General features: G+C 44.8%; 1 protein-coding gene across 4 annotated transcripts in view; it reads left to right on the top strand.

Moving 5' to 3' along the window:
• Positions 1-9: 9 nt before the first annotated feature.
• The window catches only part of SIAE (sialic acid acetylesterase), a 36285-nt gene continuing 23170 nt past the window's right edge, over positions 10-13124 (top strand). For 2 of the 4 annotated variants that reach the window (XM_043874294.1, XM_043874304.1), the window contains exons 1-2: positions 10-161; positions 4560-4721. In XM_043874294.1, the coding sequence (XP_043730229.1) occupies positions 95-161; positions 4560-4721 (229 nt within the window). In that variant the 5' untranslated portion in view covers positions 10-94. The remainder of the gene's footprint in view (positions 162-4559; positions 4722-13124) is intronic. The other 2 variants (XM_043874275.1, XM_043874285.1) reach the window with 1 other exon arrangement.

Raw genomic sequence — 13124 nt, forward strand, 5'->3', positions numbered from 1 at the left:
GCGGAGTCAGGCCTTTTCCGCCCCGCCCCGCGGCCCCGCCCTCGCTGGCGTCCGTGCCCCGAGGCCTGCGCGGCTGCGACGGCTTCTTGCCAACATGATTGCGTCGGAATTTGTCTTGGGTCTGGTGCTGCGGTTATTCCTGCAGGCCCACGTAAGTGCAGGTGAGGCGGCCGCGCTCGGCCCGACCCCTGCCCATCCGTCGGCCTGCGAGGACCGAGATTCCGCGTCCTCCGCAGGACCGCCCCCGGCGCCTGCTTCTCTAGGTCGGGAAAGGATCCCCTGGCAGGAACCGGGTTCTACGGCCCTGGCCTAGGTTGCAGGTGTCTGCTTCCTCCAGTCCCTTCCACCGCCCTTATGACGCCTCGCGTGGGGCGACGAGAGAGTTGGGTTTATCTCAGGAAGGGAGAACTAGGTGTCCCAGACCGAGGCTCTCAGGGTCTTTAAAGAACTGTGGGGGAACTCGAAGGGGAGGGGGCGAAGCTAGTTAGATAATATTTGGAAACGGGTGACTGAGTCATCCGAAACGTTTCAGTGCTGCCCCCTCAGTGGTACCGTTGGGGAGGGTTTGCCCCGGGCTGGATTCCTTGGGGGAATTAACTTTTACTAGTTTAAGTGGTGATGATGGCTAAGACAGACAGCCCCCTCACCAGCTCGGAGTATTTAAGACTCAGCTTTGATTCCTGCTCGCGGGCATTGATAGTGGGATAATAGCCGTTTTCTTGGGGAAGAGGATGACTCACTCATTTTGACTGTTGTGCTAGTCATATCGTGTCGTTTGACCCCGAGCTGGACGCTGGGTCACAGGAGAGAAAGTTTAAGTGGGAGAACAGACGGCGTGCAGAAAAAGGACTGTTGCTCTATGTATGAATCCGCAAAGTACAGATGCAGACAAACTGCAGCTCATAAGTGGTTTTCGGGGTTTAACAGAGGCATAAACTAGCGCTCTGTATATCATTTTCTGATTCATCCCCACACAGTGACCTTTGAGTCAATATATGAAGTGGGGAGAAGGGAAAGAGGGCCAGTATTAGTTTCTATGTTAAAGGCTGTTAACTTTAATATCAGTATTTTATTTATCTTTGCCTTTGGGTCATATTGTTACATAACCTTCATTAACAATGACTTTTGTTTTTTTATTCATTGATGCTCTAGGTTTTCTTTCCTTGGTATTTGGTTGCATATCCTGACTTCTTCAAATCATTCCCTCTCTTCGTTTATCATGTAATATTTGAAATGTACATGAATATATGTAGCAGTGAAGCAATAAAATGAACACCCAAGGGCTTTACACACAATTTAAGAGCTAGAATGTTGCAGTTTTATTGAGACTTCAAGGATATTCCTCCCCCAGGGAGCTACTAGTTCTTCACCAGAAGTAACCACTGCCCTCATGTTGTCAGTAGACTTTTAATAACTACTTTTAACATCCCAGAACACTAATTCCTGTTTTTCTACTCTGACACCCAAATGAAGAAGAAATTGAAGACCTAAAACAAAAAATTGAAATGTCAAGTGTCTTGTAGTTGACAAAAGCAATGACCAGTCCCACCACTTTACCACCAATATCTAACTGTGGCAGAGTAGTGCTTGCAGTAATCTTGGAATCGCGTGGCTTGAGTTCTTGTCCTGTCCTGAACTACCTGTGTGATTTGGGGCCAAAGAAGTTTAACATCTGTCATGTGTCTAGTTCTCTGCCTGCCACAGTTAAGCTCCCCCATAGAATGTAAGCTTCCTGCTGGCAAGGAATTTTGTCTGCCTCCATTTCCCCCATCCCCCGCCCCAAATCTTTCCTTCTTGTATCCTCATTTCCTAAAATTGTGCCTGGCACGTAGTGCATGCTAAGTCGCTTCAGTCGTGTCCGACTCTTTGCGATGTAGCCCGCCAGGCTCCTCTGTCCATGGGATTCTCCAGGAAAGAATACTGGAGTGGGTTGCCATTTCCTTCTTCATGGCACATAGTTCAGTCGCTCAGTTGTGTCCAACTCTTTGTGACCCCATGAACCGCAGCACGCCAGGCCTCCCTGTCCGTCACCAACTCCCGGAGTCCACCCAAACCCATGTCCATTGAGTCGGTGATGCCATCCAACCATCTCATCCTCTGTCGTCCCCTTCTCCTCCTGCCCCCAGGAGGAGACCCTCCCAGCATCAGGGTCTTTTCAAATGAGTCAGCTCTCCGCATCAGGTGGCCAGAGTATTGGAGTTTCAGCCTCAACATCAGTCCTTCCAATGAACACCCAGGACTGATCTCCTTTAGGATGGACTGGTTGGATCTCCTTGCAGTCCAAGGGACTCTCAAGAGTCTTCTCCAACACCACAGTTCAAAAGCATCAATTCTTTGGTGCTGAGCTTTCTTTATAGTCCAACTCTCACATCCATACATGACCACTGTATGGATCTAGCCTTGACTAGACAGACCTTGTTGACAAAGTAATGTCTCTGCTTTTTAATATGCTGTCTAGGTTGGTCATAACTTTCCCTCCAAGGAGTAAGCGTCTTTTAATTTCATGGCTGCAGTCACCATCTGCAGTGATTTTGGAGCCCAGAAAAATAAAGTCAGCAACTGTTTTCCACTGTCTCCCATCTATTTGCCATGAAGTGAACATAGTGGGCAACTCCGAAATAAATAATATACAAACTATTTTAAAAAATTACCTAATCTACTTGGGTCTCAGTCTATTGATCAGTAAATAACATGATTCTACCCTAGGGTGTAAAAGATCCTTTGCATCTCTAAAATTCTGTAACTCAAAATAGAGTTGTGCACAAAGAGGTTCAACGAATATGTGTGGTCAAAAACAGACTAACCGAGGGGGTGGGGGAAGGTATTTTTCCCCAAACTTTGAGAAGGTGGCTGCACACACCCAGAACCCCTCATTTGCATGGTCTCATGCCTGCAGCCAGCCCCCTCCAGTATTCTTGTCTGGAAAACTCTATGGACAGAGGAGCCTGCTGGGCTACAGTCCTCGGGGTCACAAAAGAGTCTGACACGACTTACTGACTAAACAACACCACCTGCAGCAACCGATTTTCTTCAATCCCTTCCCTACCCCATCCTCTTTCTGCTTAGCTCTTAGGCCTTGGGTTTTCAGGTTTTGTTCCATTTGAAGCACTTACCCAAGACTGGGCCTTCCCACGCATGCGCCTCTTCCCTTCCCTCCAGCAGGCTGCCAAAAGTGCTTATGCAATTCTAGACTGTTGTAGTCTCCACTTAGAGCATTTTGCTTCTGGTAGCTGTGCATCTCCAGCCCAGTGGATCTTCTGGATGATCTTTGATTGTCATGTAGATTTTCTGGTGGAGCAAACTCCTAAGAGAGAGCTGAGGATGTCTAGGGACTGGGCTGTTATTTGAAGTGCAGGACAAATAGGCCACCAGGTCTGTGTAGGAGACCCATTAGTGATACTGCCCTGTTAAGTATAGCTCGAGGGGCTGTCATCATTTGGAGCTTCCGGGGAGAAAAAAAATGTCAACTTTGTTAGTTCTGATTCTCTTTCCTGTCTGTCATTTTTGTTTAAAACACTTGGAAAAAAAATCTTAATTTTGTTAATTATTTTGTTCTAGGGGGTTTTGGTCTGTTTTCCTCAGATAAAGTGGGATGTAAGTGAAAAAGTTTTTTTTTTTTCCTTCTCTTATTAAGTTTTGATGAGGAATTCACTGAGATAATTTGGATAGATACTTGTTATTAATAAAATACTTCGATATAGGCTGGAGGTTAAAAATAGGAATGATCTCGTTAAAGTGAATTCTTATTCAGCCTTGTTAGTGACTGTCTAGAATAGAATCCACAGTTTCAAGGGCTTTTTCTCTTTTCATATAATTTAGCTTGCAAAATGGGTGAATTGCAAGGAAAGAAAGACCTTTGGTTCAGACACTTTGACCTTCTGTCTCTCACTGACCTTGTTTTTTTGCATCTTAATTGATTTGAATTTACCTTAGAAAGAGTCAGACTTGTCACATGTACTCATAAAGGTTTATTTAGAATTTTCAGTGGGTTGCCAAAAAAACAATAAGGAGAGTTATTTGAGGGAAATTGACACTGAGAGAATGGAAGACGGGAGATAAAGAGTAGAGAGAAGAGATTAGAAAGGGCTGTGATGGAGAGAGGCAGCCTCTTTATTCCAAGCTATGAGGAGTGGGAGTGGTAATGGAAAGTAGGGAAAGGAAGTGGTTTATTTTTCTCATAAATACCATCTGTGAGATGCATAAAAAGAGCATGTTTGGTGATTTTGGGGGGAGAGAGTCAAGCGTTAGAGCCAGGCCTGAGAGCAAAGGATCATGAGGAGCTTTGAAGGGGAGGAGGCACGTGTTAAATGGGTTGCCGCAGGCTCTTTGAATTTTCCTTACTGGTCATCTTATTCTGTGATGCATACTGCTGGAAACTGTCCTTGTAATGCTGCTTACCTAATTAGGAGGAATAAGATCTGGTTTTAGAAAATTGAAAGGACAGGGTAACTTGGAATTCTCACATATTAAGACTGCGTGTTCCTCGCTGTTTCACCACATTCAATCTGGCACTGAATCTTTCCAATGATGCTCTTCTAAATGTTTGCTGAATTTTTCAGATGTTGGTTTTCGCTTTGCTTCATACATTGACGACTACATGGTGCTGCAGAAGGAGCCTGCAGGGGCAGTGATCTGGGGTTATGGCGCACCCAGAGCCACAGTGACGGTGACGCTGTGCCGGGATCAGGAACCCATCATGAAGAAAGTGACCGGTGTGAAAGGTAAGATAGGTCAGCCTCTGTTCAGCTTTGTCTTCTTCTGCCACCTGCTGGATGATGTGAAAATGAATGCTAATAGTCCAGCTCAGGTTACCCATCCATCATCCATCCAAGTCACTTGACATTTGAACTGAATCATGTGTAAAGGAGAGGTCGTCATACAGAGACGGTTAAGAACCTAAGCCCTGGGATTCACCGTTCCCATTCAGATCCTGTTTTCTTAATGTCTATATGCCCTTGGACATTTTATTTAACATTTCTGCGTCACAATTTCTTTATTTTAAAACAGTGATAAAAAATAATATTTAGGATTATTTTGAAGTTTAAATGAATTAACACATATCAAGTACTTCGAACAGTGCCTGGTGCATAAGTACAGAATAAGTGTTAGCTGTTGTTATTTCTGGGCTTCCCACTGGCTCAGTGGTAAAGAATCTGCCTGCCAGTGCAGGAGATGCAGGTTCGATCCTTGGGTCAAGAAGATCCCCTGGAGAAGGAAATGGCAACCCGCTCCTGTATCCTTGCCTAGGTTATCCCTTGGACAGAGGAGCCTGGCGGGCTACAGTCCATGAGGTCACAAAGAGTTAGACATAACCTAGTGACTAAACAACAACAACATTGTTATTGCTGTCATTATTATTATATGTTATTTAGTCACTCACTCGGGTATTTACTGAGTCACTACTGGGTGTCAGATACAGGGTTAGGTATTGGTTATCCAGTGATGAGCAAAACAGAAAAGCTTGGAGGTTAGGGGAAGAAACAGAAAAATAATAATTACAGTGAGGTGTGATTCCACAGTGGGGAAGTATAGAGTACTGTGGGAGTGCTTAGGAGGGATAGTAAACTTTAACTATCCAGGGTCAAGAAGATCGCCTAGAGAAGGAAACAGCAATCCACTCCAGTATTCTTCATTGGAGAATCCCATGGATAGAGGAGCTTGGCAGGCTACAGTCCATGGGGTCGCAAGAGTTACACGTGACTTAGTGACTACACCACCACCACCACCCAGGCTTGTTTTGAAAGATGAGCAGGGCAAACCAAATAGAGGGCACAACCTGGGCAGAAGCATGGAGATGTGAGTGAGCCTGGGTTACTGGAGGTGGGACAGGCAGGTTTGTTTGTCTGGACCACTAGGGTGTGTGACTGATGGTGGATGGCAGGAGCTAAGGCTGGAAATGTAGGGAGGTTTGTTTGTCATTGCCAGGGAGTATATAGGCTACGTTGGATAGATGGCTTTTAAGCAGCAAAAGAACACAACCAGATCTGTATTTTAGAAAGATTACTGTGGCTCCACTGGGGAAGAAGAATTGGAGATGGATGAAATGAGAGGTAGGTTAGTAGGCTGTTAGGATATTCAGGCAATAGACAGGGAAGGCCTGACCCCAAATAGTGGCTGTGAGGATATTCAACAAGGTGAGAATTAGCAGTTAGCAGACTTCATGAGCAGAGAGGTCATACAGAGGAGTCTCTGCCTCGAAGAGATAAGGATGCATTACGTAGTGTGTGGAGGAGCTCAAAGTTCCAGGATACAGGAAGGCGGGCTCAGGGCTGGGTCAAGCAGAGACCTGGTTTATTTCACCTTAACTGGAGGTCTCTATACAGCTCTGGGATGTTGAGGCGAGAGTCGGACAGGTGAGGAGGCTTCTCTGGGGCGGGTGGTGTTAATGTGGACGTTGGTGGCTTGAGAAGGGACTTGAATATACATGTGACAGCGAAGCTTGTGAAAATTTTATTGGCCCCTGAAAACAAAGATCACCTGATTAGCTTTGTCAATGTATGGGAGCAATATTCAATCCAGAGTGATGCAGACGCTGGTGCAGACCTTTAATAATTCATTTCCAGGGCCTTCCCTGGTGGCTCTGATAAAGAATTGCCTGTCAATGCAGGAGACACGGGTTCAATCCCTGAGCAGATGAGATCCCACATGTGATGGAGCAGCTAAGCCTGCGCACCACAACTATTGAGCCTGTGCCCTAGAGCCCGCGCTCTGCAGCAAGAGAAGCCCCCCAACGAGAAGCCCACGCACCGCAGCTGGAGAGTAGCCCCCATTTGCCGCAACTAGAGAAAGCCCTCACGGCAACGAAGACACAGGACAGCCAAAAATAAAAAAATAATTCATTTCTTTCAGCAAACATAAAAAAAGTATGTACAAAGTACTAGGCATAGATGCAAGGTAAGTACTTCTGGTTCTTGGGTTTTAACCAGACTTTTTAGCAGAAGAAGCTTATTGGGTGAAATTCAGAGAGCTGAAAGGGAAACTTAAGCTGATTGAGAAGGTGCTCTCTGTTAAATGTAAATGCTATTGGTAACTTGTAGGATCAACTGAAAATAAGAATTTGGGAGACTAGTAGTGCTTTCTTTTTCTGTTGCGTCATCTCAGAAATAAGCAATGTGGAGGACAGGTAGTGGTACTCTCAGTAAAATGACCTTGACTTAAAGATCTAAAGTATTGATGTAGCTTAATTAAGTTTTGGCTTCCCAGGTGCTTCAGTGGTAAAGAATCCGCCTGCCAGTACAGGAGATGCAGGAGATGCAGGTTTGATCCCTGGGTCAGGATTATTTTTAATTAATTATTTACTCTTTTAAAAAATTATTTAAATTTTTTTGACCATGCCCCACAGCATTGTGGGATCTTAGTTCCCCAACCAGGGACTGAACCTGCACACCCCCTAACCCACCTGCCCCCGCATTGGAAGCACAGAATCTTAACTGCTGGACCACCAGGGACGTCCCAAGAATTGATGTAGTTTAAAAATAAGAAATGGGATTTCTTTGGTGCTAATAATTAACATTACCAATTAATACTTAGGAGCCAGAGATTGCACACTGCTGTAGAAACAGGGAAAGCATATGATATGTAGTGTTTTGGTCTTAAAAATGTTCTTATGCATTATTTTTAGTTTTTTTACCCATTCATGGCTGCTGCAGGACCAATATTTGGAGTGACCAGAGGCAACGCAGGAGAGTAGGTGGTGACAAGAAGAAATAAAAGCTGATAATTAGGAGATGAGCCCCTCTCCTTCTTTAGTGAACCTGTTCGCTTATCTTGAGTTCAATTCTGTAAATGTCAACTGAGGGCTTATTATTTATAATAAGCTGGAAACCCTAGAGAATACAAAGAAGAATGTAAGTAGTGTCCACCCTCCAGGAACTCACTCGCTCATGCCGTCCTTTCCTTTCCCATTTAGCAGTTTAGGTTCAGCTTCAGTTGCATCCCTGGAAAGTGATGCATCATTTGGAGTTTGGATGTATAGCAGCAACTGAAGGGAACCAAGTGATTCATGGACTATTGATGAGAATTTCACAGAAAAAGAGATTGTTGTTATTGATGGGGTCGGGAAGAGGGTAGATCTATTTGTTAGGCTCTCCACACTGGCATGGTAGAAAAGAAAGGTATGATAGTTTATACAGATCCATAAAATAACTTCAATGGACAGCTTGCTCTGTCCTGCCCATGAAGCAACATGGATAAAGTGTTATTTGGAATAAAAAAGTTATACATGTAGGAAATTTCACTGGGCAGTGAAGAAAATGTGTCTCAAAGGAGATGCTGTGGGGCATTTTGAAGGGTTGACTTCTATTTAGATTCTGATGACAACCCTGGGATTTTCAGCCAGATGACCTCATTTGGCCACTCTGTCCATCTCGTTAATGTTTAACTTATTACCTATAATCTCCTAAGTGCCCACAGCAAAGCGGAATTTAATGACATAAAGTATTTTGTCCAGTAGACTGACACTTGAGCTTTGGGAAAATTGAGACCTGAGGGATGGCTGGGAATATGGTAAGGTTCTGGGCTTGTTTAAGGTATGTCGTCAGGTGACGCATAATGCTTCTTTCAGACACCAGAGTAAACTTGGGGCAAAGAGTCCGTATCCTCTCACTTGGACACACATAGGGGATGTACCTGCAGGTGATAAAATGAAGGTCTATCTGCTTGAATTTGTCATCATGATTGAGGTAAAACAGAAAAACACAAAAAGCCTCAACCTCTTAGAAAGTCAGAAATCTGCACTAGTTTTCTATGTCACATAGTAAGTTACTGCCAACTTAGGTGCTTGAAACAACATACTTTTCCGATCTCTGTAGATCTGAAACTTGGCCATCGTTTAGCTGGGTTCTCTACTCAGAGTTTCAGAAGGTTGAAATCGAGGTGCTGGCTGAGCTGAGTTCTCATCTGGAGGCTCGACTAGGGAATGATTAACTTCCAGGCTCCGTCAGGTTGCTGGCAGAGTCCTGTCCTTGTGCCTGTAGAATTCATGGCCCCATCTCTGAAGCTTCACATCTCTGACCTCTAGACCCTACTTAAAGGGCTCACCTTCTTTAGGTCAGGCCCACCCAGGACAATCTCCCTTTGAGTTAACTTCAAGTCAACTGATGAGGGATTTTTCATTATACCTGCAAACCCCCTTTCTCCTTTCCAGGTAACATAACCTAATTATGAGGATGGCATCTAATCCCCTCTGCCATTTTCTGTTGACTAGAAGCTAATCATGAATTCTACCAGCACTTGAGGAACTCTGCAAGAGTGTGACTTATTGGGGGTCATCTTTGGCTGTGTCTGCCATAGCAGGCTATAGATTAAGGAACTTACAGGAACAGTTTTATTGATAGGAAAATATTTAAGCTTTTTTTTTTTTTTCATTTGTGGTGGTGGTAGAGGTGAACTTTATACAGAATAATGCAGGTCTGGAAGGGGTAGTTTGGGCAGTAAGGCCTCCTTTACCCCCAGGTCACTTCCACAAACCAGTGAGCCTGTCTGCGGTTGGTGGGGTGCCAGGGTTCTTTGGGGGAACAGTGACTGGGGGCTTCTTCCTGATCTAGGTTTTTCCTCTTGGAAAGGGAAGAGTTGTTGGATAATTTTCCTTTTTCTCTTCTTGGCTGCTGAGATTTGGCACAATAACCTGAAAAATAATTAACATCTGATGTGAATGGCAAAGAGGAAAAAAGCAAGATGTGCTTTATGACTAATCATGTCTCTAGACCCATTATTTTCTTTTTTTTGCCTTTGATTTGTTGATTCTCCCCATTTTGAGGTGGGGGCTGGTCTGGGGGATGGAGAAAACATGGAGAGAGTTCTTTTCTTATGCCCGTGGCTGGAAAATGAAGAGAAGAGGGACAGTGAGAAATGGGCCACCAGATATGCTAGTGGTTGGGCAGGAAAACACAGAACCCCAGTCAGTTTGCGTGGCTTTCTTGTGAGTATAACCTGGCACTGGGGTTTGCTCTCTGCCCTTACTTGGTGATGCTCCCGGCACATGGTGGGCACAATGAAGGAAGGACATGTATCCTCCTGGATGGAAGAAGAAAGAATGGAGGAAGCAGATGCTTGATTGCAGGAAAAATGAGCATTTATAGAAACCCGGGCCTGGATTGGTAAGAGATACTACAAGACGGCAAGTGATGGGGGCCTAGAGGAAGGACCCAGAACAGCTGTTGCTCAGAAAGCCCACTGGGGTCAGCAAACGCCGGCTGAATAGTGGGCTTCAACTCTTGGTGGTCGGTCATGCAGTTTTATCACTTGGACTCAACTTAATGGACTTGGTGGGTCAGTGGTTTCTGAAATCTACAACTGGACTTCACTGGCCTACGGTCAGCTCCACTTTAAACAGCCAGCCCTAAATGGGTGGGCCAAGGCCGAATCAGCTCCTTGTGGACCGTCCCACCCTTGCTTTCAGTATAAGAAACAGTCTTCACAAGGGCTGCTCTCCTTTGTATACACTTTGTTGCTCAGGCGCTAAGTCATGTCTGACTCTGTGACCCCATGGACTGCAGCATCCCAGACTTCCCTGTCCTTCACTATCTCCCAGAGTTTGCTCAAACTCATGTCCATTGATTGAGTCAGTGATGTCATCCAACCGTCTCATCTTCTGTCTCCCCCTTCTCCTCCTGCCTTCAGTATTTCCCAGCATCAGGGTCTTTTCCAGTGAGTCACTTCTTGGCATCAGGTGGCCAAAGTGTTGGAGCTTGAGCTTCAGCATCAGTCTTCCCAATGAGTATTCAGGCTTAATTTCCTTTAGGATTGACCGGTTTGATCTCCTTGAAGTCCAAGGGACTCTCAAGAGTCTTCTCCCGCCCATGGAAGTAAATCTGCATTGTTTTAAACTGATTGTTTCTGAGTTAGGTTGACCATTAATAACTTCTTTGTAGTGGAGCTGGTTTTTCCTGCCTTGTGTGGCTGTTAACTTTACTTGACCCTCATTGTGTCGGAGTTTTTCTTTTATGAAGCGGGAGAGGAAAGAGCTAGAAACTAAAAGAACTTGGGGACTAGAACAGAAGGAAGTTCTCAAGGTCTTTGAGGAAGTTGAGAGGTTTCCTAGGGGGAGTGGTTTAGAGGACAAGGCGCAGATCTCAACCCTGGTTCTCTTCAGACACTCTGGGCTCTAGGGGGAGTGCCTCCTCTGGCTGAGGTAGCGGGGTGGTGCTGTGCTTTGCCCAGCTTCCTCCCCCTTTCCTTCTTTGCCTTTTTATTGCTGGGCAGCAGACCTTTCCAGAAGCTCTGGTGAAGGTGGTTTTCCACACCAGCCATATTGCTTGGATGGAGACTAAGAGCAAACACGTAATTAATAGCAGTGACTGAGAATAGCATGTACCATAGTAGAAGGCTAGAAAAATAGCCCTGTCCTAGGTTTTCCCGGGATTGACCGCATTATCACAAATGAGTAACGTTGATGGCAGGAGGACAGAGCTCCGATAAGAAGCCTGGGAAGACCTTGGCAAGGCTGTGGTTGGGACAGATTGGAGAGTCTGCCTGCTCAGACGAGAGCGCCATACGGATCACCTCACACCTGTGCCGCGTGCAATCTGTGCTCGCTGCCCACTGTTTCCAAAACAGAGGTTTTTGTGCTTTAGATGCATTCTACATTTAATGTGTTGATGTCTGTGGCTATTGGCGGTGTAAAAACAATAGCAGACATTCAGTCCTGGGCTCAGTTGACCTCTCACGAGTGGGATTGGCAGACGCAGTCGGCTCTGCTTCTAAGAGAGGTGACCGTGAGCCCTTTCACTGTTGCCTAAGGGTTTTGGATATTTCTCCCAGACTCTGAGTAATCCTTTACCCATCTCCTGCCATGTGTCTGGACTTCTCCCCTTAGCTCTTACTGACTAGGAGGACCTTAGCATGTGGTACAGAGTAGGCACTTGGCTAGTATTTTTGTTTTTTAGTATTTTTATAATTGATATTTTTTTCTGGTTGGTACAATAACCTTGGCTTCCCAGGTGGCTCAGGTGGTAAAGAATCCTCCTGCCAAGCAGGAGACGTGGGTTCAATCCCTGGGTCAGGAAGATCCCCTGAGAAGGAATGGCATGAGAAGGAATGACGACCCACTCCAGTTTTCTTGCCTGGAGGATTCCGTGGACATAGGAGCCTGGCGGGTCCATGGGGTCGCAAAAGAGTCGGACATGACTTAGTGGACTCAACAACAATAACCTTAGGATGCCTCATTTGCAGTTCTTGCCATTCCTTTCCTTTGAATTGACATTGATCTGATGGGCACAAATTATCAATCAGTCCATATTCTTCAACATTACGCCAAGAATATTTCTTTTAAAATGATCATCTCTCTATTTTATCTGTTTTCTCCTTCCACTTCTTCAACTTTGTTCGTGTGGTTTGGTTCTCCTAGGCATAATTTTGCCACTTGGAAGATATTCTTCCTAAGTTTCTGAGTATGATGTTGGCAGTGGTGGTGGTGTGAGTGGGTGAGAGGTGGGAAGGTGGTAGGGGGGTGGTTCCTAAGGAATATGCTATGAATTTCTGAAATAGGGCCTTGGGTGGCTTTTCATCTCCTTAATTGAGTCTGAAAACATTAAGACTGGTAAATAACTCTGTGAAAATAATTAATTGGGCAAGTACAAATATCTTCTTCAAAGAGAGATGCATTTATTTGCCTCCTACTACTTCTTTGTGTCAGTTTATCCACTCACCTGTTTAACTGTAGATAGAAGAGCTCAGAACCACTGGTGTTTTTAATCCCCAAGACCAACACGGGGAGGAGGTGGGGGTGTTGATGACAAGGATGGTACCATCAAGTAAGTTTCAGATGATGAGTGGTTTTCTCTAACCTGTGCTCACATTTGATTGGATAGTTACAAGTTAGTTTGGGGCACTGTAAATCTATTAGATTATGATTATGTTGATTTTGACAGTTTGGTGGTATAGTAAGAATTCCCATCTTGCGTTTTTGTATTAAACTCCCTTGCATTTAATATCTGTATTTTTGTCTGTCCTCACTTAGAATTATAACTGGGCGATTTATTTTTCTTATAAATATTTCAGTTAAAAGTAAGGAGGGATTGGTACAGATTAAAGAGAGCCATGCTGCTGCTTTTGTTATTTCTGTTGACATGTCTAAAATTTGGCTGGTTTTCATAGCTTTGGATCCAGTTCATCACAGAAGAGGG

This window comes from Cervus elaphus, chromosome 2 (genome assembly GCF_910594005.1).
Source record: "Cervus elaphus chromosome 2, mCerEla1.1, whole genome shotgun sequence".
In the NCBI taxonomy this organism is placed as follows: domain Eukaryota; kingdom Metazoa; phylum Chordata; class Mammalia; order Artiodactyla; family Cervidae; genus Cervus; species Cervus elaphus.